Raw genomic sequence first — 27,790 nt, forward strand, 5'->3', positions numbered from 1 at the left:
GCAGAATTTGGAAGGCTCAAATATGTTCATGTATCTGTTGATACGTTTTCACATGTAATATGGGCAACAGCACAAACTGGGGAAACAGGTCGTCATGTCAAACGACATTTACTTGCTTGCTTTACAAGTCTTGGGGTTCCACAACAACTTAAGACTGATAATGGACCAGCATACTGTTCATAAATTTTTCGTCAATTTTGTCAACTATGGGGTATTACACATGTCACCGGGATTCCTCATTCGCCTACAGGTCAGGCGATTGTGGAACGTGCTCATAGTACATTGAAACAGCTTCTGCAAAAACAAAAAGGGGGAGAGGTGACTGAACCTTCTGAGAGACTTGCAAAAGCTGTTTATGTACTTAACCATTTAACTTTAGCAGGAGATAAGGAGCGACCCCCAATTGTAATACATTGGGAGGCAGTTCGACAGGGAGCAAGCTATGTGAAAAACAAAGGCAAAGTGTGGTATAGGGAACCAGGTACTAACGAGTGGTTGGGACCAGGGGAACTATTACTAATGGGTCGAGGTTATGTTTCTGTCTCTACAGGCGCAGGAGTACGGTGGATTGTTTCTAAAAGGATGGTTAGCCACATTATTAGAGGGAATAGTTTATATAGTTGTGATTATAATTATCATAGGGATCTGCGTGGGTTGTGTTGAGGCAATCATTGAGAATAGTATATGGAAGTAGTGAGATAATAAATCTAACTTCTTCCAAAGGGGGAAATTGATACCGGATGGTTTAGCAACAGTTTAGCAAGAGTAGGCCTCAGAGTAGGCTCTAAAAGGCCTGATCTGTGTTACCTTTAAACAGAATCAGCTTTCATGTCAGTAGTTTTCCTTTCAGCTAGAATAACAGAGAATAACAGTATGTTCTGAAGTAAACTGCATGTTTTGTAGATAGAGTCTGCTTATGGGAATGTTTATAATAGGCATTATCCTACTTGTGTTACCCTGTTTGTTTGCATGTTTGCAGAAAACTGTGCAACGAATGGTCAATACAACCTTTGTGGCTCAACAACAGAGAGCAGGATTTATGGGTAACCAAGGCTGTGATTCTCTGACTGGGGTCTGCGAGACACAGGGAACCAGGTTTGAGTAAGAAACAAAAACACAGAATTAAGATTCTTGGGGAGGGGGAAGGATTCCCAGATGTAATTCCTGTCAACTACCAATCTCACACTTTACATCGCGCTCTTTATTCGTTAAATCATTTTGCCCGGGGAGACCAAGAGCGTGCCCCAATTGAGCAACATTGGGGTCCAGGGGTGCCAGAAGTGGGCCCCCCAGTCAAGGTTCGGTTCCCTGGGACAGCAGAGTGGAAAACAGGTTGGGAGCTGCTACATCACGGGAGGGGGTATGCCGCCATCAAACGGGATGATGTTATACAGTGGGTCCCTACACGCTGTTTGCGCCCTGATTTAAAACAAAATCCTAACCCGAAGTAATATGTACGCTGTCCGAGCTTTATGTTTTGCAGGAGTACCTGTGGGGGAAGCTGAAACAGCACCAGCCTCGACCTTCAGACGTGAGGAGTCATGACAGTACAGAGAGTCTGGTAAAGCGGCGGGGTGCCAAGAAAGATGAGGAACGGCGGCCGTTGCTGAGTGAAACAAAAGCTTTAAACAATGCGCTTATGATTAGCTTGCTTTTGCTTTGCATCTCAGGAGTTGCAGGGGAATCTTACTGGAGAACCTGGGCTCGGGATGTTGTATCCGCCAGCTACGCTTACGCTTTGATGCAAGGCTCCAGAATCAGCGATACACTTTACTTTGCATGACTTGAAGCATGGGGAGGGGGAAATGTAGGTAGATTAGGGTACGGCGACCGGAAAATCTCGGGCTGTAACGGAAGGTAGGCATGGCGAAAGGAGCAGGATGTGTCGTTATCGTGCGAGTTCGTACGGGACAAGACGACTATATAAGGCTGTTGCGCAGTTAAATAAACGCCATTTGTTGCATCCTCACATTGGTGTCAGTGCTCAATGGCCCTGGGGTGCGGATAGCCTCAGGCCAGCCAGCAACCGAACGGAGCTTGCTGCAGACAAGCGGCAACAGTGCTGGACTTGGCACCTGCAGGATCATGTTACAGCACAGGGGGATGGTGAAAGGACTGACCAATGGGAGGTTGCAGGGGGGCACGTGGACAGCGTGTGGCAGAAGCGGGGGTGACCAGTCGGGTTTTGCATGGACAGTGCCTGGCTGCATGTACAGAAGCAAATATGTTATAAAAGTGGGCTTTTTCTTCTAATAAACGGCTTATGCTTGATTCACATTGGATCGTGTGCTGAGTCCTTTTCTCTGCAATGCTACTTGGAAATCCCTTTACCCTTCCCATCTTGATTTAAATATCAAGGATATCGATCAGTAGAGCTAACCAATGATTATAGTAAGATTGGAATATTGATGTGATCGTGTGATGGGTGAAACCAATCAATGTAAAGGTTATGTAACAATGACTTGACTGAAAAAGTGTATAAAAACCCTTAAATTTTGATGCTAAGGTGGACATGTAGGTGGAGCTATCCCCCATGTCCCCAGCGCTGCAATAAAGAAGTGCCTGCTTCTTAATACTACATTGGTGTGAAGAGGTTTTATTCCCGATTTCGGTGACACTCGCGTCCTGTTCCCTTCTCCCACCACCTAGAAACCCTGTAGCTTCAGGGGAGAGAGAGAGCAGGGTGCAGCAGGGCAACCGTCCTGAATTCTTCCACCAAGTTCTCCTTGGTGGGGTGTGGTGTGTGTGTGAACTTGCTTCTCCTTTTCTTGTGTCACCCCTTCTTGGTCCCCCCTAAGCCTGAGGATTGTGTTAGCAAAATCAGAGGAGGGCATATTTTTACTAACTCTGGGGACTAATCTTAAGATTGAGAGGTCTAGGAAGATAGATGGGGTAAGTTAATAATAATCTAAACTAGAGCTACTAAGTAATAGGGGTTGTCAGGGAAGATTGGTTAACTGTTGTGTAGATGTGAATGGCTTTTGGGAGCAATGAAATAAGGAAACATTTGGTCTTTGCAGAGGAACTGAAGATGGGAAGATCGCCAAGAAATACGAAAGAAGTAGTAACTAGAGTAAAGGTAGAATTGGTAGGGGAAATAGAGACCACTGACCTAATTGGGAACAGAGTCTACTACACCCCCACCTTCTCTAGGGCATGCGCTGTGGGACGTGAGACTACAGTTCCTTTAAATTGAAGCGAGAAAGGAAGAAGCCAATCAGGAGGGAGAATAATTTAAATATTACCAATAAGAGAGAGTATATGGAAAACTATGTTAATTACTCTCTGTAAATGTGCAGCGATTCTGTGCTAGAGTTGAGCTAGTTCTGTGGAACACCACCTAGCTCCCAGCTTTGTACAAATCTGCAATAAAAGAAATACCTCAACCCTGTGTGTATTGGCTTGCATACCGGGTAGAAGATCCCACTTTTTGGGCAACAAGGGGAGGGGACCCGGTGTGTGTGTGTGGGGGGGTGCAGTTATACAACCCCCCAGGTCTGCATCTTTAACCCTCTGGTTTCGTGGGGTGCAGCCGTGCAACCCTTTTCCTAGCTCCTCCCCTTCAACCCACCAGTTTGGAGGGGTAGGGGGGGTGTGCAACTCTCCTCCCGGTTCCCCTCCTCCAACTCCCCAGTTTCTGAGGGGGGATGCAGCCGTGCAACCCTCAGGTACCCCCTCTAATCTTGCCGCTTGGGGGGCGCACACTAGGCCCGTCACCCCCCCCGCTTGATCGCCCGTTACGGTGCATCTGACCGTCTTCATCTCTCACCGCAGCACACCCGGACGGTGGCCGATACCGCGGCGAAGAGCAGCTTGCCTGTTGCCAAGCGCGGGGCGGTGGCTAAGGCGGGGCTGCGCCCCCGCACCGCCCTGGGGGACATCGGCAATCGCGTCGCTGAGCTGCAGCCGCGGGCCACCATCGAGAAGGCAGTGGCGGGGGGCTGCGGGCGGTAGCCGGGCGCTGGGCCCCCGCCCGCCTCCCCCAGAGAAGGTGGCGCTCAGGAAGGCACTGAGGGCTGCCGCGGAGGAGGCGCTGCTGCCAGCCCCGGAGCCCCAGCCAGAGCCTGCTCAGGTACCACCTGCAGCCTCCCTGGGCCTGGGTGCCTCCTCCCCAACCCTGATCTGCACTAACCCTGCACCGAGGCTGGGCTGAGTGAGGAGCACAGCCTTATTTGGTGCCTCTGAAAAAGGGGTCATGAGTCCCTGCCAGTGCTCCCACACTGCAGGGGTGCTGGTGCAGCTTGTACCATGGGAGCCTTTGCTTGGCCTGCACTGGCCTGCAGAGGTGCTGCCCGAGCTGATCCTGTGTTTACTTATAGTTGGAGTCTCCATCTCTAACCCCCATGGAGAGGTCTGGATGTGCCCTCTCAGAGGACATGCTGTGTCAGGCTTTTTCTGATGGCTTGCTTGATGTGAAAGACATAGATGTGGAAGATGGTACTGACTCTAATCTCTGCAGCGAATATGTGAAGGACATAGTGATGTCCAAGTGGAGACAAGTGGCGTTCCTCGGGGGTCAGTATTGGGACCGGTCCTGTTTAATATCTTTGTGGGTGACACGGACAGTGGGATTGAGTGTGCCCTCAGCAAGTTTGCCGACAACACCAAGCTGTGTGGTGCAGTTGACACGCTGGAGGGAAGGGATGCCATCCAGAGGGACCTGGACAGGCTTCAGAGCTGGGCCTGTGTGAACCGCATGAAGTTCAATAAGGCCAAGTGCAAGGTCCTGCATGTGGGTCAGGGCAATCCCAAGCACAAATACAGGCTGGGCGGAGAATGGATTGAGAGCAGCCCTGAGGAGAAGGACTTGGGGGTGATGGTTGACGAGAAGCTCAACATGAGCCGGAAATGTGCGCTTGCAGCCCAGAAGGCCAACCGTATCCTGGGCTGCATCAAAAGAAGCGTGGCCAGCAGGTCGAGGGAGGTGATTCTGTTACTGGAAAATAGTAACCAAGAAAACTCTCCAAACCAAATGATAGTTTAGAAAGCCGACATTGGTTTATTGCAGCGCTGGGTGCATGGGGATCTCTCCTCCTAGCATGCACACCTAAGAACAAAAGCTTGCTCCTTATATACATAATTCCAAGCAAAGCCCACACATTCCAAAACAAAAACTTATACATAATACGTTATGTAATGCATTACATAATGTCTTTACGCATGCGTACTAAATTGGGGAAGGGGTCTTGGGTGGTCTCTGGGGGTCGCTGGTGGTCCCAATCCCCCTTAAATCGTGCTTGTGCGCAAGCATGGTTGAGGCCTTCTTGTTTACAAGTACATGTGTTCCCAAGAAGAAGATATCATTTTGGACTTATCTCTCCTCTGACACAAGAGTTTATGAATCAAGTTAATTTAGACATCACAAAGTTGTTCTTTACAGTTTTGTTTTGTCTTTTGGCCTTATATAATTAGCAGAGACCTTTGTTTTTCTAGGACTAAGCGTAAACAGCATGAATCTTTGTTTACTAGAACCTTGTTATCAATCCCATAAACAAACTCTATCTACAAAACACGTAGTTTGCTTCAGAACCTATTGTTATTCTCTATTATTCTAGCTAAAAGGAAAATTATTGACAGGAAAGTTTGTTCTGTGTAAAGGTAACACAGAGCAGGCCTTTTAGAGCCTACTCTGAGGCCTACTCTTGCTAAACCGTTGCTGAACTGAACTGTCTGGTATCAATTCTGCCCCTTTACTCTGCTCTCGTGAGACCCCACCTGGAGTAGTGCGTCCAGCTCTGGGGCCCCCAACATAAGAAGGACATGGAGCTGTTGGAGCGAGTCCAGAGGAGGGCCATGAAGATGATCAGAGGGCTGGAGCACCTCTCCTATGCAGACAGGCTGAGAGAGTTGGGCTCGTTCAGCCTGGAGAAGAGAAGGCTCCAGGGAGACCTTATAGCAGCCTTCCAGTACCTGAAGGGGGCCTACAAGAAAGCTTATAGGCTGTATATCATGTACCTGTATTTCAGGTGGTGTGGGCTGACACCATTGAGCATACTTCCTTTTTTTTCCTCAAACCCTTGTTGCATATAGAAAACATACTGGGTCAACCATTCATCTCCATCTAAGAGGCTGGTCCTAGCAGGAATAAAGGTCCTGGGTATAGTTAAGTGTCTGCCAAACACTATTCCTGATGATGACAACCCTAGAGGTTGGCGAGTGGTATTTTCAATATCTTAATATCCCATACTACTATTCTTAAAACTTCAGGCCATTTTAAACCTGTCTGACTACCAGTTCAAGTAATTTTATTACTTCTTTCAATTTTGTTGGAACCTTTGGTATGAGCTAGACAGTGTATTACAGTGATTTCCCTTGGAAGCTTAATAGCTTCCAACAGCATTCAGATTTCAGTTCCATTAGAAATATTCTTTTCTGCCGAGGTAAGGAATTCACGTTCTTTCTATAGCATAGCCATTGCATGACATACTCTAAGAGCGTATTTAGAATCAGTATAAATAGTTACCTGCTGATTATTTCCCTATTAGACTGTTCTTGCTAATGTAGTTAATTCAGCCCCTTGGACACTCACTGAGGGTCGTAGAGGTTCTGCTTCAAGTATGTCTAAGTTTCTCACCGCTGCATAGTCCATGTGTCGTTTTCCATTCACGTAGTATGAAGATCCATCAGTGAAAAGGGTTAGATCAGAGTTTTCTAGAGGTTGATCTCACAGATCTTCCCATAGGTGGCTGGCGTGAAACACTACCTGAGCACAATCATGATGCGGCTCGCCATCGGAGGGAACAGGCAGTAAAGTTGCTGGATTCAAAACATTACATCTTTTAAAAATAATATTATCTGCGTTTATAATCATTAATTCATAACAATGCACTCTCTGTGCGGAAAATGCTTGTGTAGCATGTTTAAGAATCAGTTCTACTTCATGCAGGACATACACGGTTGTTGGGTGACTCAGAATTAATGGTCTGCTTCTATGATAGTCGCTGTCACTGCTATTGCTTCAACACAGGAACCATTCCCTGCTGCTACAGGACCCAGACAAGTTGAGCAACAAGCCACAGGGCAATGATGTGGATCTAGCTTTTGAGTAAGGACTCGGCTGGTTACTCCTTTGTTCTCATGCACAAATAGTTCAAAGGGCTTGGAGTAATACAGCAATCCCAGTGTCAGAGCAGAAGTTAAAGCTCCTTTTATAGCTTGGTAAGCCTTTTCTCTCTCTGGACCTCAACATATAGGCTCTATTTCCTCTGCCTTGGTAGCTTCTGTCTATGGCTTATTTAACTCCCCTGACCCCAGTATCCAGGGTCTGCAGTATCCTACTGTGCCTAAAAATCCTCGCAGTTTTTTTTTTTTGTTACCAGTGTTACGACCTGGTCGCAACTAGTTCATAAATACCTTGGAGTAAATTAAGGTGAAACGACACCGAATAACTGGTATGAAATCAAGAACAATTTATTAATACAGGGAAAATGGCATGGTCATAAGTGTCTTGGGTTTCTAAAGGCATTGAGAAAAGAGAGAAAAGGAAAAAGAGAAAGAGGATAGAGACTATGAGAGAGAGGAAAAGAGAGATCACCACCCTTGGATTCAGCGATGTAAGTTGTCTGTAGAGTCGGTAAGTTGCTTGCAGAGTTGCTCCTCCGGTAAATCGGTAAATCGCTTGCAGGATCGGTCCTCAGGTGGCGGGCAGGAGCGCGCACCAGCATCCCAAGCGAGAAGGTCTAAATACGTCATTTGCATGCGAGATAGGAGAGGTTGGTAATATCCCTCTTGTCTCCCCCCTCTGCTCGCTTCTCATGCTAATTGGGACACCTGCGCTTTGTAGTCTTAAATTGTTCTCAAAATGAGTCGGTGGTCCCCCAAGGGGTGTCTGGTGGCCGTGATCCCCCCTAGTTGTGGTGTCCGCTCTATGACCCCACTTCTGCACAAGCGTGGTTGATGCCTTGCAAAGTTGTTGCACATGTAGGCTGTCCCCAAGGAAAAGATACCATCCGGCCTCCACAGGACACTTATCTCTTCCTCCAGCCAGACTTGTAAATCACAACAATTAAGGCACAGAAGAGGTATTGTTCTGTTCCCAAGGCCCTTATCTCTTGCCAGACTTCCAGGCCTCTGTAGCACACATCCCCTCCTCCAGCCAGAGTTGTCAAACAGTAGTTTAAGGCATACAAACTCTGTCCGTCACAACCAGTCGAGGTATTTCTACAATAGCCTGGAACCGTTCTGGGTCTACTAATCTTTGTTCCTCTTTTAATATTGATGTGCAGAAAACAGACTTCACAACCGGCAAGGCTGTGAAGTAGCTATGTTTATTCAGCGCTGGGCAGCACGGGGGGTAGTCCCACCAAAATCGTGTGCACCATTCGCAGTAATTCATCTTGTATTTATGTGGCAAAGTGTTACATACATATTCATCATAATTCCAAGGATGCCTAAACATATTAATGACTTTCCCCGAGAAGGCGGTCTTTATTATAATAAGTTCCTCCTGGTGGTCGTGGGCCGGGGTCTCAGGGATGAAGGCCGTATGTCTTCCTCGCTGTGCACTTCTCACCTTTTCTTATTGCACGGGCGTGGTAACATCTTGGCTCAAACCGCAAGACCAGTTCTCACTGGGTTTTGTATAACCTTAATGTTCTGCAACTTGTTCTATTGAGATATGCTTAGGCAGTTAATTTACGCAGCAGGCTGATAAGATAAAGAATTAAAGAATTCCTCAACCCCTAGGACAGCTCACAGGCAAAGAATTTCTCAACCCCCAGTACAGCTCACACCCAGATCAAATAGCAAGTAAAAAAAGGAAAAGGAGTTATGTCCCTTATCATATGAATCTTAAGTATTTTACTTCCTGGTAACACAGCTGAAGCTTAGAAAGAGATGCACAGTGATCTTTTTTTTTCTCTGCTAAAACAGTACATAGACTGTGGGGTTCCCACGGGACAATGGTGGGAACGAGGTACTGAACGAGCTATGTCCAGGCATGTCCAGGGGGTGGTAATGGGGTGGTAATGAACTGACCAATCATAATACAGAACAAGGGCCTTGGCTATGAGACCAACAAGATATGTAGGGAAGTTGAAAAATAAGAAAGAACGCTGCACCTGCAAGATATAACTTTTTAGCATAAGCCAATCAGAACTAATATAGAGGCGTGTGAACAAAGCATACTAACCAATCATAATAGAATGACATGTACACAGAGTGTGTACAAAAATAGAATAGCATAAATGTACCCTCAATACAATAGTATAAATGTACCCTCAGATACGTAAATAAACGAGATCTGCTTAATGATCATATTGGTCTGCATGCAGTGTCTCCGTGCCCTCTCGCGAACACTGACAAGTGGCGCCCGAACAGGGACTCGTCGGCCCGGAGACTGCGGAGAAGCAGCGGACAACGGACCGAAAGGGGGATGAGAGGAAGCCAGCTGTAGGGTGCTGCCCCGGCACTGGATTTTCGCACCGGGAAACAGAAACGGATGCGGTTCGCACCGGCAGGAACGGATGCGGTAAGCCCGAGTTTTGCTAGCAAAGGAAAACCTGGGTAGGGCTTCCCAGGCAGCTGGGGGAGGAATGGGGTCTACCCTGACCAAGACAGAAGTGGCAGTGGTGAAACTCCTCTAACATATACTCTCTGAGAGAGGAATTAAATACGACGAAGCTGCGTTAAAGCAGTTACTGTCTTGGGCAAAAGATAAAGGACATTTTACAACCTTTAATGATGTCTTTGAAGTGCCTTTATGGGAGAAGATTGGTGACTCTCTCTGGGATGCAGTGTCAAGTGGTGATAAGGAAGCCTTTAAATTGTCTGCTACATGGAGGCTGGTTAGCGAAGCGTTAAAAGGAATAAAAGCAGAGAGAGAAGTCACACATACAGCTTTTATGGCTTTAGGACCGCAGATGTCTACTACCCCCTCACTGTTTGCAGGACCAACACCTCCCACGGCCCCGGTGGCTGTACCGGTGGCAGCTCCTTTATCGCCGTCGGTACGGATGGCTCCGAAAAAAGCTGAGGAGCGGGGAGTGAGAAAAATAGTTACAGATCCATTAGAACCGGTAGTGCGCCCTAAAACATGAACTCGATTTGGACTAATTGATTCAGACGCTGAACAGGACACTTGGCCAAAACCCCCTCCGAAACCCCCTCCTCTCATTGATCTCTCTACGGATGAGGCTGAGCAGGAGAACAAGAAGGAGGGTAAACCTGCTTCATATCCACCTTTACCGGATTCGCCGTTTCCTGAGTCTGTTGAACAAAGTTTACATTCCGGTGCTAAACGACCACCGTTAAAGTCACCATTTACGGAGTCAGCAGTACCAGAGTCACAAGGACTTAAAGGACTGTTACCATCACGAAATGGACACGAACTTGACATGACAGAGCTTGGTAGACGACTGGAAGAATTAAAGACGGAATTGCAGCAGCACCGTTCAGCCAACACCTCGAGACACGTGACTATGTCTCCCCCAAACCCCCCTCTGTGTTCGGGACAAGTATTAGGGCCACCTCAACCTCCTTTACAACTCCCTACTCCGCCTTTAGATCAGGGCGGGGGGGGAGGTCTGCGTCCATCTGGTAATGTGGGAGGTGAGGGAGAGGATCAGCGTCCACCCGCGTATGCAGGGGAAGGGGGGGAGGAGTAAAATGGAAAGGGATCATTCGAGATGTGTTATTAGAAGGAGTTATGATGCGGGTCCTGAGGGAAGAAATATTTGGCAACCGTTAGATTGGAAAATTGTAAAAGAAGCATTGTTACTACAGTTAGCGAGGGACAACACAGATGAGGACTGCAGGAGAGTTGTTGCAGGGATGGCGAATCGTGACCCCACCTTAACTGAGCTAATGGATGCTTGCGGGAAGGTAGGAACCACTACATTTCAGATGGAGCATTTAGCAAAAACTTTTGCGGCGGCAGTTAAGGTAGTTCATCGTTGTTATACATGCGGGCAAGAAGGTCACTTTAAGAAAAACTGCCTTAAGAAGTCGAAGCTGAGTGGGAGAGATAACTCTGTTTTGATGTGTCATTGCTGTGGGAAGCTAGGGCATTTTGTGAAGCTGTGCAGGTCTAAGTATAATGCTCAAGGTCAGCTGATAACAACCAGCTGCAGAGTACAGGGAAACTGGAGAAAAAACACGGGGAGAAACTGTATACTGACAGAAATGAATCTTCCCAACCAGTTCCAGGCCTAAGCAGTCAACTCGCAGCCCGAACCGCAGGGAGCGCAGGACTGGTGTTTCCACGCAGGGTTAACCTGCGCAGCTGCCAAGCTTTGGACCTGTGGCAAACAGCCGTTGTGGAACGAGTACAGATGTGGGACATAAGGCTCAAGTTATGGCTGCGGCCGTACTTGGGGCTTGCGTCGTCACAATTGCAGCCTCTATTCCAATTGTTAGCAGGGGACACAAATTTAACAGCACCATGACAGACTACTGCAGAGGTACAGCAACTGATTACAGAAATAGAAAGCAGGCTACATTCCAAATTTGTACATCGTATTGATTTGAATTAGGAAATACAAATTATCACTTTGTTTGATAGGCAAATTCCGTATGCAATAATTGGTCAATGGAATTCAGAATGATCAGATTCGTTACAGAGCTATTGGCACAGATTATCATCAAAGGACGGATGCGATGTTGGGAGCTTGTGGCCAGAGATCCTGCCTCACTAACTGTTCCTATTGCAGCTCAATATTTTGAGTGGTGTATGGCTAATAGCTTTGCTTTACAAACAGCTATGGAGAATTTCTCGGGACAGGTTGTTTACCACTTGCCCTCCCATCCTGTTATAAAATTGAGTGCGGAACTTCCAATTGCCACGAGAGTGTGGTGTTCAGACACTCCCGTGGATGGAATTACCATTTTTACAGATGGATCTGGGAAAACAGGCAAGGCGGGCCTTGTCTGGTATTCTGACGGCAAGTGGGAATCTATGGTAGTACAAAAAAAGGGTTCACCTCAGGTGGTAGAATTACGAGCTGTATTAGAAGTATTTCAGAATTTTCCCATTCCCTTTAATTTGGTTACTGATTCAGCATATGTAGCTGGCATTGTAAAGCAATTGGATAGATCTGTTATAGAGCATACATGTAATCAGTGTGTTTTTGAATTGCTGCGAGCTCTGTGGCAAGAAATTCAAATCTGAACTGCATTGTTTTATGTTCTACATGTAAGAAATCATACTAATTTGCCTGGGTTTATTGCAGAAGGCAATGCTCGACCAGACTAGACATTACCAGACTAGACATTACTGGACTAGACTCAGATTATATCTATTTACCTATCAAGAAGGAATATCTACAGTGGTTAACAAATCAGTCAACTATTTTTCAAATAGCCTTACAGGACTTTACTGGACAATTGTTAACACATTTGCCAAAAGATAAAAAGTTACAGTTTATTTACAAACAGGATTGGGAGGAATAACCTATCAGATCAGAGATACCTGTGACTGGACTAACTGTTTTTACTGATGCAGGGAAGTGATCACACTCAGCAGTTATTACCTGGCAAGAGGATGGACAATGGAAACATTGCAAATTCTCAGGACAAACTGAGGACTCATTGCAGACACTTGAATTTTTTGCGATATACCAGGTCTTTATAAAATGGAAGGACTTACCTGTAAATATTGTAACAGACTCTCTTTATGCAGCAGGCATTGTAAATTGAATTGAAAGAGCTTTTATACGACCAGTGAAGAATATGCGACTTTACACAATTTTGCTACAGTTGCATCAGGCAATAAACCTCAGAGAGATACCTTATTTTGTTACTGACATTTGTAGTCATCAATTTGATCAAGATTTGAGCATTGGAAATAATAAAGCAGACACGCTTGTATCCTATACGCAAATATCACCAAATTTATTTGAACAAGTGCGCCTATCCCATCAATTCTTTCATCAATCAGCGAAAATGCTAGCGAAACAATTTCAGCTCACCATAGCACAAGCACGTAAATTAGTTAGTGCTTGTCCTAGTTGTCAGAAAATTGGCATAGGAATTGGAATAGGGGTAAATCCTCGAGGATTGAGTGCGTTGCAACTGTGGCAAATGGACGTTACTCACATTGCAGAATTTGGAAGGCTCAAATATGTTCATGTATCTGTTGACACGTTTTCACATGTAATATGGGCAACAACACAAACTGGGGAAACAGGTCGTCATGTCAAACGACATTTACTTGCTTGCTTTGCAAGTCTTGGGGTTCCACAACAACTTAAGACTGATAATGGACCAGCATACTGTTCACAGATTTTTCATCAATTTTGTCAACTATGGGGTATTATACATGTCACTGGGATTCCTCATTCGCCTACGGGTCAGGCGATTGTGGAACGTGCTCATAGTACATTGAAACAGCTTCTGCAAAAAACAAAAAGGGGGAGAGGTGACTGAACCTTCTGAGAGACTTGCAAAAGCTGTTTATGTACTTAACCATTTAACTTTAGCAGGAGATAAGGAGCGACCCCCGATTGTAATACATTGGGAGGCAGTTTGAAAGGGAGCAAGCTATGTGCAAAACAAAGGCAAAGTGTGGTATAGGGAACCAGGTACTAACGAGTGGTTGGGACCAGGGGAACTATTACTAATGGGTCGAGGTTATGCTTCTGTCTCTACAGGCACAGGCGTACGATCGTTTCCGATCAAATGTATTAAACCATATGTGGAGGTGGAATCTAGATCCGGAGATCCGACAGAGAGTAGCAGAAGACAGCAGGGCAATTAGGGATGCAGCAGAAAATAGTTGGCTCAACAAAACATGGGTTATGTTAAGACAATCATTGAGAAAAGTATATGGAAGTAGTGAGATAATAAATCTAACTACTTCCAAAGGGGGAAATTGATACCAGATGGTTTAGCAACGATTTAGCAAGAGTAGGCCTCAGAGTAGGCTCTAAAAGGCCTGCTCTGTGTTACCTTTACACAGAATCAGCTTTCCTGTCAGTAATTTTCCTTTCAGCTAGAATAACAGAGAATAACAGTATGTTCTGAAGCAAACTGCATGTTTTGTAGATAGAGTTTACTTATGGGAATGTTTATAATAGGCATTATCCTACTTGTGTTACCCTGTTTGTTTGCATGTTTGCAGAGAACTGTGCAATGAATGGTCACTACCGCCTTTTTGGCACAACAACAGAGAGCAGGATTTATGGGTAATCAAGGCTGGGATTCTCTGACCGGGCTCTGCGAGACACAGGGAACCAGGTTCAATTAAGAAACAAAGACAAAAAGGACAGGACAGGACATAGCTCATTCAAAAACAAAAAGGGGGATTTGTGGGGTTCCCACGGGACAATGGTGGGAACGAGGTACTGAACGAGCTATGTCCAGGCATGTCCAGGGGGTGGTAATGGGGTGGTAATGAACTGACCAATCATAATACAGAACAAGGGCCTTAGCTATGAGACCAACAAGATATGTAGGGAAGTTGAAAAATAAGAAAGAATGCTGCACCTGCAAGATATAACTTTTTAGCATAAGCCAATCAGAACTAATATAGAGGCGTGTGAACAAAGCATACTAACCAATCATAATAGAAATGACATGTACACAGAGTGTGTACAAAAATAGAATAGTATAAATGTACCCTCAATAGAATAGTATAAATGTACCCTCAGATACGTAAATAAACGAGATCTGCTTAATGATCATATTGGTCTGCGTGCAGTGTCTCCGTGCCCTCTCGCGAACACTGACAATAGATGTACAGTGTCTTTTATACAGGCGTCCTCATCTTTACTTGTTATTAGCAAATCATCTACATATTGTACATGACGTGCGGAAAACAGACTCCACAACGGGCAGGGTTGTAAAGTAGGTATGTTTATTCAGCTCTGGGCAGCACGGGGGGTAGTCCCACCAAAGTCGTGCGCACCATTCGCGGTAGTTCATCTTGTATTTATGTAGCAAAGTGTTACATATTCATCATAATTTCAAGGACGCCTATACATATTCATGACTTTCCCCGAGAAGGCAGTCTTTATTATAATGAGTTCTGGGAGATCTTTTCCATAGTCTCCACCTTTAACTCCTCCTGGTTGCGCACACGCAGTTCCTCCTGGTGGTCGTGGGCCGGGGTCTCAGGGATGAAGGCCATATGTCTTTCTCGCTGTGCACTTTTCACCTTTCCTTCTTGCGTAGGCGTGGTAGCATCTTGGCTCTCAGTCAAACCGCAAGACCAGTTCTAGCTGGGTTTTGCACAACCTTAGTGGTCTGCAACTTGTTCTATTGAGCTATGCTTAGAATGACAGAATCACAGAATCACAGAATGTTAGGGATTGGAAGGGACCTCGAAAGATCATCTAGTCCAATCCCCCTGCCGGGGCAGGATTGCCTAGATCATATCACACAGGAGCGCGTCCAGGCGGGTTTTGAATGTCTCCAGAGAAGGAGACTCCACAACCTCTCTGGGCAGCCTGTTCCAGTGTTCGGTCACCCTCACCATAAAGAAGTTTTTCCTCATATTTATGTGGAACCTCCTGTGTTCCAGCTTGCACCCATTACCCCTTGTCCTGTCAAGGGATGTCACTGAGAAGAGCCTGGCTCCATCCTCATGACACTTGCCCTTTACATATTTATAAACATTAATGAGGTCACCCCTCAGTCTCCTCTTCTCCAAGCTAAAGAGACCCAGCTCCCTCAGCCTCTCCTCATAAGGGAGATGTTCCACCCCCTTAATCATCTTCGTGGCTCTGCGCTGGACTCTCTCTAGCAGTTCCCTGTCCTTCTTGAACTGAGGGGCCCAGAACTGGACACAATATTCCAGATGCGGCCTCACCAGGTGTCCTGGTTTGGCCCAAACCAGGCCAATTAGTCTTAAAGAAACCAAGGTCACTGCTAAATTCCTCACTGCTTATGAGTGAAGAGCTGAAGGGGGGTCACACCTGCAGGGAGGAGCAGACAGGGCAGGTGACCCAAGATTGACCAACAAGGTATTCCATCCCATACATGTCATTCTCACTTTCCTATTTATCACTAACCCACTGCCTCCTGGAGGTGGGGCCCAGGAGGGAGGGGCCCTCCTGTCTCCCACTGATTGGTACCAGCTTTGCCAGTTTCCAGTTAAAAGCCTGCAGGTGTGATGGCAGGAGGAGCTATTGCATTTTCCCCTCTGCCTGTGCTGGGTGGAGCTACTGCATTTTCCTCTCTGCCCATGCTGGGGGAGCAACTCTGCCCGAGGAGGATTTCCAAGCTCTCGATCTTGGTTTTGTATATATTTGATTATTTCTATTATTGTTATTATACTGTTTTTCATTACTATAGTTTATTAAAACTGTTTTAACTTTCCAACCCGGAAGTCTCTCTCCCTTTTCCCTTTCCCCGTGGGTGGGGGGGGGGGGAGGGTTAACAGAGAGCATCTGCCACAGGTTTAATAGCCAGCCCAGCTTTAAACTGTGACAGATTTATTGGTGCCCAATGTGGGGCTCGAGAGAAGCTCCAACAGGTTGCTCTGATAAGTTGAATCCTGGCTCTGGTGGGAGGAGACCTGGAGAGCTCAGCTGAGAGAATATCAGATTTCTTCCTTTGAGATTTACAAGGGGTTGGAAAGTTAAAACAGATAGTGAAGATGGTGATGTCATTTTTGAATGCTGTGTTATCTCATCTTTTTATGGAGTTTCTTTCACAGTTGAGTATTGCAATGATGCCTTACCTGCCGTGGGCACTGTGTTATTGCTTGCTTCTTATGAATGTTTACATGCAGTTTAGCAGTGGGCGCTGGTCAAAATGTATCGTTTTGGTATGGGGTTTGATACTGATTTATGCTGTGATAAACTGGGCAGTTAATATTCCGATCTCTTATGTCTATGACACAATGATGGGTAGCTTTAATTGCGAATCCGTAGCAGCGACTTCATCTGCACGCTCCAGGCGTCCTTTAGCTGATTCTGTTAGTGATTACACTTCCAGTTTTACTTCGGGAAATAGCACCTTCTCCTTTTCTGCCAAGCTGATACCACCAGATTTTGCGAAATTAGGATGGTGCTGTCTAGGTGGCATGTTTTTGTTTTCGTTTGTCCTGAATGTGTTTCTGATGTGGGATAAGATTAAATATCGGTGCAGGGACAGTTGTAGGTGTTATGCAGCCACCTCAGATCCTACAGTGTGTACTGCCGCTACAGCCACTAAACCCACTGAAACCTTGGCAGCCTGTACCACAGCTGCTACATCCTCCAAGATGGCCACTGCAGCTACTCAGACTCTCAGCACTCCCACGACAGCCACTGCATCTACTCAGACCCCAGCATCTATCGAATCTGTACCAATTGCTCCTGTAACCAGGAAGAAATACCAAAAGAAACCAGCTCGTGAAGAGGAGGATGATGACTCAGAGCCTTCTAAGGCAGAGCCATCATATGACCCAGGTGAGGGCCCTTCTCAGGCAGAGTTAGGGCCCGACACAGATGGGGGTTCCCTTGATCGTCCTTTTAAAGCAGACCCATCACAGAAGAAAGGTCCTTCTAAAGCAGAACTATCACAAGAGGAGGACTCGGACGTAGAGATAACCTACCACTCCTTATCCCTGAAGGACCTGAGAAATATAAGGAAAGACTTCAGCCATTATGATGGTGAGCCAATTATTACCTGGTTGCTCTGATGCTGGGATAATGGGGCAGACAGCATGCAATTAGATGGTAGAGAAGCCAGACAGTTGGGATCCCTGTCCAGAGATGGTGGTATTGATAAGGCGCTCGCAAGAAAGTCAAACGCTATCAGTCTCTGGAGGCGACTCTTGTCAGCTGTAAAGAGCAGGTATCCCTATAAAGATGATGTTATGAGCCACCTAAGCAAATGGACCACTATAGGAAAAGGTATTAACTACCTTAGAGAACTAGCTGTGCAAGAGATCATTTATAGACACCCACGGGACATTGTAGATCCTGTAGATCCTGATGAAGTGGAATGCAACCGATCCATGTTCCGGAAGGTTGTGAAGAATGCTCCACCGACATATACCCATACATTGTCAATATTAGTATGGGGAGAAGATGCTATGGCACGATCTAGTGTGGGCGAAATGGCTAACTGTATGCGACAGTATGAAGATAGTATTTCTTCCCCACTGCAGGCACGCATCTTGGCTGTGGAAAAACTGACTAAGGAGAACAAGGACTCATTTAAACAACTGTCAGACAAACTGTCCAGGATCGAGAATAAACTTGACTCTCTACCTACACAGGCGCGTGTTGCAGCTGTTAAGAGAACACATCACGAGGTATCCTGTGGTTTACCCTGCGTGGTTATGGGGAGGACATGAGTAGATGGCATGGACAACCTACCAGTACCCTACAGGCACGAGTACGTGAGTTGCAAGCTAACAGAAATACCAGAGAGAATTTTTCTAGGAGGATGGCTGCTCCAGTTACCAGTGAGCAGGACCCCAGCCAGGGTAGATGGGCCTCAAATCACTTTTTCCCAAGTGTGAATAGGAGAAATGAAGGTCCAGTCCCTGTGAGCAGCACGAATCCATTTCTTAATTGAGGTGACAAGTGCTGAAGGAGCCCCACCATATAATGAATTACCAGAGGATGAGAAGCAGTATGCCCTGGTCACCGATGGATCCTGCCGTCTTGTAGGAAAGCATCGGAAGTGGAAAGCTGCTGTATGGAGTCCCATACGATGAGTCGCAGAAGCCACAGAAGGACAAGGTGAACTATTTTTAGTTCGGTGGGCTCATGACACTTCAGGTCATCAAGGGAGAGATGCAACATACAGATGGGCTCGTGACCGAGGGGTGGACTTAACTATGGACTCTATTGCACAGGTTATCCATGATTGTGAAACATGCGCCGCAATTAAGCAAGCCAAATGGTTAAAACCTTTGTGGTATGGGGGGCGGTGGTTGAAATATAAATATGGGGAGGCCTGGCAAATTGACTATATCACACTCCCTCAAACCTGCCAGGGTAAACGCTATGTGCTTATCATGGTGGAGGCAACCACCGGATGGCTGGAAACATACTCTGTGCCCCATGCCACTGCCCGGAACACTATTCTGGGCCTTGAAAAGCAAATCTTGTGGCGACACAGCACGCCAGAGAGAATTGAGTCAGACAATGGGACTCATTTCAAAAACAGTCTCATAGACAACTGGGCCAAAGAGCATGGCATTGAATGGGTATATCACATCCCCTATCATGCACCAGCCTCTGGGAAAATTGAACGGTATAATGGGCTGTTAAAAACTACCCTGAAAGCAATGGGGGGTGGAACCTTTAAAAACTGGAATAAACATCTGGCACAAGCTACCTGGTTAGTTAACACCAGGGGATCTATCAATCGAGCTGGCCCTGCTCAGTCAGACCTTCTACGTACAGTAGAAGGAGATAAAGTCCCGGTGGTGCATGAAAGGAATCTATTGGGAAAAACTGTCTGGATTCTTCCTGCTACGGGCAAAGGTAAACCCATTTGTGGGATTGCTTTTGCTCAGGGACCTGGATGTACTTGGTGGGTGATGTTGCAAGATGGTGAAGTCCGATGTGTCCCTGAAGGTGATCTGATTCTGGGTGAGACTACTTAATTCTGAACTGTATGTTGTTGCTGCATAAGTGTCTTTCAGGTTAAGACAGTGGTGATGAGACCGGAGCTAGCTTCATCAAGTGGCGTCCAGTAACCTCCTCGAGTCTGACATCTTTAACCTGCAACCCGTGGGCACGAACCATGACAAAAGAGAGACTGCTGAGAGACTGCTAGCCAGATGGAAACCCACAATCCTCAACCAAATGAACTTAATGAACTTTTTGTATAGAGATGAATCATAAACTAGTGATATGTGTATATATATTTGAAAATGAAAAGGTAGTGGTGATCTGAGTATGATGTGAATGGTATGGAATAAGGGGTGGAATGTCCTGGTTTGGCCCAAACCAGGCCAATTAGTCTTAGAGAAACCAAGGTCACTGCTAAATTCCTCACTGCTTATGAGTGAAGAGCGGAAGGGGGGTTGCACCTGCAGGGAGGAGCAGACAGGGCAGGTGACCCAAGATTGACCAACAAGGTATTCCATCCCATACATGTCATTCTCACTTTCCTATTTATCACTAACCCACTGCCTCCTGGAGGTGGGGCCCAGGAGGGAGGGGCTCTCCTGTCTCCCACTGATTGGTACCAGCTTTGCCAAATCTCCAGTTAAAAGCCTGCAGGTGTGATGGCAGAGGAGCTACTGTATTTTGCCCTCTGCCTGTGCTGGGTGGAGCTACTGCCTTTTCCCCTCTGCCTGTGCTGGGGGAGCAACTCTGCCCGAGGAGGATTTCCAAGCTCTCGATCTTGGTTTTGTATATATTTGTATATATTTGATTATTTCTATTATTGTTATTATACTGTTTTTCATTACTATAGTTTATTAAAACTGTTTTAACTTTCCAACCCGGAAGTCTCTCTCCCTTTTCCCTTTCCCCGTGGGGGGGGGGGGGGGGGGGGGGGGAGGGTTAACAGAGAGCATCTGCCACAGGTTTAATAGCCAGCCTAGCTTTAAACCGTGACACCAGGGCAGAGTAGAGGGGGAGGAGAACCTCTCTTGACCTACTAACCACACCCCTTCTAATACAGCCCAGGATGCCATTGGCCTTCTTGGCCACAAGGGCACACTACTGGCTCATGGTCATCCTGTTGTCCACTAGGACCCCCAGGTCCCTTTCCCCTACGCTGGTCCTCAACAGGTCTGTCCCCAACTTGTACTGGTACATGGGGTTGTTCTTGCCCAGATGCAGGACTCTACACTTGCCCTTATTATATTTCATTAAATTTCTCCCCACCCAACTCTCCAGCCTGTCTAGGTCCCTCTGAATGGCTGCACAGCCTTCCGGTGTGTCAGCCACTCCTCCCAGTTTGGTGTCATCAGCGAACTTGCTGACAGTGCACTCTATTCCCTCATCCAAGTCATTAATGAATATATTGAATAGTACTGGTCCCAGTACCGACCCTTGAGGGACTCCGCTAGACACAAGCCTCCAACTGGACTCAGTCCCATTGACCACCACTCTCTGGCTTCTTTCCTTCAGACCTTTCTTTCCACCTCACTACCCGATCATCCAGACCACACTTCCTCAGTTTAGCTGCGAGGATGCGGTGGGAGACCATGTCAAACACTTTACTGAAATCGAGATAGACCACATCCACAGCTTTACCATCATCTATCCACTGGGTTACGTCCTCATAAAAGGCTATCAAGTTGGTTAAGCATGACTTCCCCTTGGTGAAGCCATGCTGAGTGCCCCTAATGATCCCCCTATCCTTGATGTGCCTAGAGACAGCACCAAGGACAAGTTGTTCCATTACCTTTCCGGGGATGGAGGTGAGGCTGACCGGTCTATAGTTACCTGGGTCCTCCTTCTTGCCCTTTTTGAAGACTGGAGGGACATTCGCTTTCCTCCAGTCCTCGGGCACCTCTCCCATTGCCCACGACTTAGCAAAGATGATGGAGAGTGGCCTAGCAATGACTTCTGCCAGCTCCCTCAGCACCCGCGGGTGCATCCCATCAGGGCCCATGGATTTATGGACGTCCAGATTGTTTAATTGGTCCCTGACCCAGCCCTCATCTACCAAGACAGATTCCTCCTCTATCCTGACTTCTTCTGGGGCCTCAGGGGTCCGGGGCTCCTCAGGACAGCCTCCAGCAGTATAGACAGAGGCAGCAGTATAGACTTAGGCAGTTAATTTACGCAGCAGGCTGATAAGATAAAGAATTAAATAATTTCTCAACCCCTAGGAGAGCTCACAGGCAAAGAATTTCTCAACCCCTAGGATAGCTCACACCCAGATCAAATAGCAAGTAAAAAAAGAAAAAGGAGTTATATTCCTTATCATACAAGAGCTGACTTGCCTGGTAGTTTTATGTCTCTCAAATAATTTCCCAGTATTTGTGAAAAAATTGTAGGAGACCCTGCAAACTCTTGTGGGAGGCACATCCAGGTTAATTGTTGTCCTTTCCATGTAAAGGCAAACAAAAGTTGGCTGCTCTTGTCTAACGGGATACTAAAAAAGGCAGCAGTTAGATCAGTCACAGTAAAATACTTTGCCCAATGTGGTATTTGTAAAAGTATGGTAGAGGGATCGGGCATTACTGGATGAGGAGTCACTATATGCTTATTAACTACCCATAGATTTTGTACAAAACAGTATTCCGGGTCCCCATCTTCATCTAATCTAGTCTTTTTTTTTTTTTTACAAGGAGTATAGGAGTATTATACGGTGACATACACACTTGCAAAATTCCTTGGGCTAAATACCAGTCTATTTGCTTTTGAATGCTCTTCTCAGCTTCTTGGGGAATAGGATACTGTTTTACAGCCGGAGCGGGGTTTCCTCCCTTTGTTTTTATGTTTATGGCTTGAGCTGAGACTAGTAATCTTACACCCATGCTGGTTCTACTTCACAGCTTTGTTGGTACAGATTTTAATATTTCTAGTATTTTTAGCTCATTATTTGGGCTTTCAGGGACCACAGTCATTCCCATGATTATTAAGTCTATTCCTTCAGGTGACAAGTGTAATTCTACGTTCAGAGCCTGCAAGAGATCTCTTCCTAACGGGCACTCTGGGGAGTCCTCTGCTAATACAAATTGCCCCCATATACTCTTGTTACTAATAGGGGTTTGCTCAAATTCTGTTCTCTTTGTCCTGACTCCATGTATTAAAATTCTGTCTGTGGTCCTAGACCCTCTCGGGGTAAAATTCAAAAGGGATAATGTGGCTCCCGTATCTACCAAGAATTTAACTTCACAGCCTTCAATTTTACCTATAATATGTCCCCGCTGGTCCAATTGGGTTACCCACATATTAAAAATCTCTACTCTTTTTGGCCGCCCCCCTCCCCCTCTCCAAGATCCGCAGGGAACTTTTCCTCCAGTCATTGTGATTGTGAGTCTTCCTGGGACAATTCTCCCCAGTGATAATTTCCTTCTTTTGTCCTTTCCTGTGGCCAGAGTGGGCATTCCCACACTGGAATATATAACACTTTCTTCCAGCATTCCTTCTCATTCCCCTTTCCCTTTTTCCTGGTCATAGTTCAGATCTCATATTCAGTCTTCTTCCTTCCCAGCCCCTATCTCTCACTTGTAAATTCCTTGCTAAAGCCATGGCCAGTAAATTTGCCTCCTGCTCTCTCACCTTCCCCCCCTCTTCAATCAGCTCAGCCTTTTGCCTTCTCTCGTGCCCATCATATATAAACACAGCAACATTCAAAATCTTTTGCAAATTCTCTCCCTGCCACCCAGGCATGTGTTCCTTAAAATATTTCCATATATTGGGGGCTGCCTAATTCACATAAAAACGCTAATCACGGATGCGTCCTTGAAATCCTGTGGCGTCATTCCTCTGCACTCCAGCAGAGCCTGTTGGAGCCGTCCCCAAAAATCACCAGGATGCTCATCAGGTCTCTGCCTGCATTTTTGTACTTTAGTTCAATTTATTTTTTTATCTCCTTGTAAACTTTAATCACATTTATCAGATTTCTAACCACTGTTTGGCAACTATCTCTATCTGTTTGATTATTATAATCCCAATTAGGATCAACCTGAGGCCAGGCAGTCCAATTTCCCCTGCCTGTAGGGTTAATTTCACATTCTTTTCAATTATCTTTCTGTCTGGACCAAAAAACTCTTTCAATAACAACACTGGAGGTGGGGGAGGAACATTTCACCCCCCCCACACACACACACCCCGCTGCCACTGGCTGCACTGAAAGAGGATTAAGGATCACATTGGAAACCACAGGGTAAAGCCTAGCAGAAGCAAGAAGCGATACAGACGGAGGACTATAGGGTGGTGCAGAGATCAGCTCTGTAGGCACCTTGGTTAAATTACTCACAGTTGCTGCAGCTAAAGTAAGTTCTTGAGGTTTTCGTATTTGTTTTCGACCATCCTCTTTATGGTGGTCGTATGCCCAGTTATCTCATATATACTAATATTTCATTTGTCTTGGGAATCTATTCTTTAGATGATGCTGCAAAAAGGTAAGTTTTTGCTGATTGAAAGTTCCTTGCAGTGGCCAACGTTCTGCCAGGTTTCCATCTCTGGTTATGAATGGCTAGCCTTCTTGGTATAAAGTAACTGCGCACCTTTTTGATAATTTAGCTGTACCATAAATCTTTTCCCAATTTTGCAATACCTCAGCCAAGGGCATCCCCTTTTCTATGCTGAGTTTATTTCCCATTGTCAGAAAAAAAGGCAACTGTCAGGGAGACCCTTTCGTTGAGGCACAAGGTTCAGAAAGGACCCCCTTGCTTTCTAAACTCCTTCTCAGAGAGGAGTCTAGGTGTGGCTGGATCCAGTCCTAGTCAGACTTGGTCAACGGTTTATGTCTAAAGGAATATGTTCTAAGAGGGACTCGAACCCCTTTCTTTTTTCCCAAGAAGGACTCAAACCCCCTTCTACACGCGCCTTACGCTAATCAGGCTGCGCACTTGTGAATAAGCTGCAGCAAGGGAGGGACTTGAATCCACCCTGATACTAAGGAGGACTCAAACCCCCTACAGTATTTTTTCCGAATCTGCTTAGGGAATTTTAACACTCACCCTTCCTTCGATGCCTCCTGCTCCACAGGTCCCAGGTGAACTCACACAATGCCAGCAGTTGGATGTTTGGAGACGAGAAGATCCGAAGGTGGTGGCCTAGGGTCCCATCTGGGGTGCCAAACTGTTAAAGAAATTTCTTCACCCTAGGTTTCCTGAAGCAGAGTATCAGATGCCAATTTCCAGGAAAATAAATAGTTTAATTGAATAGTGCAGCCGTAGGGACAGCTCAGTCTAGGTGCCTCCAGGGAGGGATGCAGAACAAAGAAATCCCTGGGCATTTATACCCTTACAACCTATGTGCCCGCTCTTCGCACTCTGTTTATGTGCTCTGCACGTGCCTCTTGGTCCAATGGTAGTTAACGGTCTGGGGTCCTTTTGTTTCTTATTGGATTCTTGGTCTTCCAAGCGAGCCGTGAAAAATCTTATCTGCAAGAGTTACAGCTTCTTCTGACAGCTGTAGCCTCCTTATCTTCCAGTTTGCACTGGTCTCAGGGCCTTCCTTCACGTATTCAAGCAACAGTTCAAGATAGGTTCAAGAGTTCGCAATGGTTGGAGCCCAGGGCTTCAGCAACTTTAGCTACCAATGCTAAGCAAGACTATTCAGACAACAGAATACAGTTAAAAGATGCAGTTAAAAAAATTCAATTAACTAAAATTATTCTACAGCAGTTGACCAACAAAGGGCATTTGATGTTGAATTGCATGCATCATATAACCCCCTCAACTATGAACAGTGACTTGATATATCAAAACTGCTTGCTTCTCTCCCTGAATTGATCTCAAAGCCTTCTAATACCCCTGCAGATGCTAATAGAGGTAACAGATGTACAGTTATTCTGCATCTGCCATTATGATCATCCTGCCATAGAACAAACCTTACGTTGGCTACCTTGAAAAGCTGCCTTCTGAGCCAAGTCGTTCAGATAAACAAATCTCTACTGCTGCTTACTACATGACAATGCTATTTCCAAGAACATGTTGCAGCTGGTTGGTGTCACAGCTATGTTAATTGCCAGCAAATATGAAGAGATGTATCCCCCAGAAATTGGAGACTTTGCCTTTGTAACTGATCACACTTACACAAAGTCCCAGATTTGCCAGATGGAGATGAAGATCCTGCGAGCACTGGACTTTGATCTGGGTTGCCTTCTCCCTCTACACTCACTAAGGAGGGCTTCAAAGATTGCAGAGGTAATGCTGAAAATGGGTGTTACTGTAAGCAGTATCTGGAAGATGCAACACTTGACTGTGGCAGCTTGTTAATATGATTCAGAACTTTTAAGTATTTGTCACGGTTTAAAGCTGGGCCGGCTATTAAACCTGTGGCAGACGCTCTCTGTTAACCCTCTCCCACCCCCAGAAGGGAAAAGGAAAGAGAAAAGGGAGAGAGACTTATGGGTTGGAAAGTTAAAACAGTTTTAATAAGCTATAACAATGAAAAAGAGTATAATAATGGAAATAATTAAATATATACAAATATGCACAAAACCAAGATCGGGCTCCCACGATGACAGTCACGTCACCACCGGCACTGCAGGGCAGGCTCCGGGAAGGCCCAGGCTGGGCTCAGTGATGGACGGGAACTGGATTCAGGAATGCACGGATTGGGATCGGGGGCAGGAGAAAAACAGACAGAGTCCTCTTCGGACACTGGCCATAGAAGAAGAGAGAGAGACACCCCGTGATCCCCTCACTTTATACTGAGAATGACATGTATGGGATGGAATACCTTCATTGGTCAATTTTGGGTTACCTGTCCTATCTGCTTCTCCCTGGAGGTGCGACCCTTCTGTGGCCTTCACTCGTAATTAGTGAGGAATTTAGCAGTGACCTTGGTTTCTCTAAGAATAAGTCTTAGCAAGAGCCTTTCTGCATACCATTCGTACCAGTGCCTCAGTGATAACTATAAACTTTGAGTGTTATCAGTCCTGGAAGCAGACACTGTCTGCAAAACATGCAGTTAGTTTCAGAAAGTGCAGTTACTTGGAAGAAACTTAGCTGAAAGTAAAAATCACTGAAAGGAATATTGGTTCTGTTTTAGGCCAAACCAGGACAGTATTGCAACCGTTTAGCAACTGAGCAGTCTCCCACATAGAAACAAATCTTGTTTATCTGGTTTTGGTCACATGAGCTTAACCCAGGCAAAACCAGAGTTAAAATGCCTGCCTACTACTGCAGGTGACTGCTAGACTGCCACTGAAAGGAGTAATCCTACACTCTGAGCAGCCTAATACAGCTCAGAACTGCTCTGTGATTAAGCCACTTGAATTTCAAGCCTATAGCTCTGAAAATGTTTGCTAAGGAAGTATTTCTTCCTGCTTGACTAAACAAAGGCTTGACAGGATGCTCTTGCCTTGGAGATAGATAGCCAATACTCAACTCTGACTTACTACAGGTGGACTTGGAACAGCACACTCTGGCCAAGTACCTGATGGAGTTGTCCATTGTGGACTATGAAGTGGTTCACTTCCCTCCATTCAAGACTGCAGCTGCTGCTTCCTGTTTGGCTCTGAAAGTCCTCGATGGAGGAGAGTGGGTAAGTCATGATTGTCAGACCACCTCCTAGTTTGGGACCTGGTGTGCCTGTGCACCAGCTTAAAAGGCTGCTCTGGCCCAAGTACATGCCTTCTCTTCCCTCATGGTATCTCAGCATGTTCTTGTCTCCCCTTGGCCCATTACAAGGGGACAGAATTAGGGCAGTAACTGTTAATCCTCTCTTGTTAGAAAGGAGACTGCAACTGCCTGAGCCCAATAGAAGACAAAGAATCCAATGAACTTAGATTGTTCTAGTAGGCTTGTCTAATAACTTCCCTTCCTTTCAGACACCAGTTCTGCAATGCTACGTCTTACACTGAGAGTGACCTTCTAGTTATGCAGCACATGGCAAAGAACATAATTCTTGTGAATCGGGGCCTTACCAAGTACATAGTAAGAATTTCATGGTGCAGGTGGGGAGTATATGTGCTCAAGTGTCAATGTGTGGCTTTCTGAAGTTAGCTTAGCTGTGACTTGAATCACTGGTATCAGATTTGTATCAGACCTGCTCACTTCAGCTGACGATCTCTATCTTGCCAAAGTGGCATGAGCCAGCCATGATCTGGTCTCAGGTGCTAGAACTGTCTTAGCCTGCCCACTAAGCCTCAGATGAGCTGGAGTAGTGTAAGTTTATGAACAGGGTGAAATTAATTGAGCTTATCTCTTTGCAGACAATCAAGAGCAAATATGCCAGCAGCAAAAATGCCAAGCACCCTTGCATAGCTGAACTCTGCTGTCATACGGAATCTAGCAAAACCTCTGGCCAAACTGTTATAA

The 27,790-nt window shown here is 45.9% G+C and overlaps 1 protein-coding gene across 1 annotated transcript in view; it reads left to right on the plus strand.

Annotated features, from left to right (window-relative positions):
- Positions 1-27,790, plus strand: part of LOC137677087 (G2/mitotic-specific cyclin-B1-like) — a 41,849-nt gene extending 14,059 nt beyond the window's left edge. Inside the window, 9 exon segments of the mRNA XM_068424272.1 lie at positions 3,775-3,915; positions 3,917-4,072; positions 4,320-4,483; positions 25,402-25,669; positions 26,874-27,014; positions 27,301-27,320; positions 27,322-27,406; positions 27,685-27,722; positions 27,724-27,790. Of these exon segments, the coding sequence (XP_068280373.1) occupies positions 3,775-3,915; positions 3,917-4,072; positions 4,320-4,483; positions 25,402-25,669; positions 26,874-27,014; positions 27,301-27,320; positions 27,322-27,406; positions 27,685-27,722; positions 27,724-27,790 (1,080 nt within the window).

This window comes from Nyctibius grandis (genome assembly GCF_013368605.1).
Source record: "Nyctibius grandis isolate bNycGra1 chromosome W unlocalized genomic scaffold, bNycGra1.pri SUPER_W_unloc_1, whole genome shotgun sequence".
NCBI lineage: Eukaryota > Metazoa > Chordata > Aves > Nyctibiiformes > Nyctibiidae > Nyctibius > Nyctibius grandis.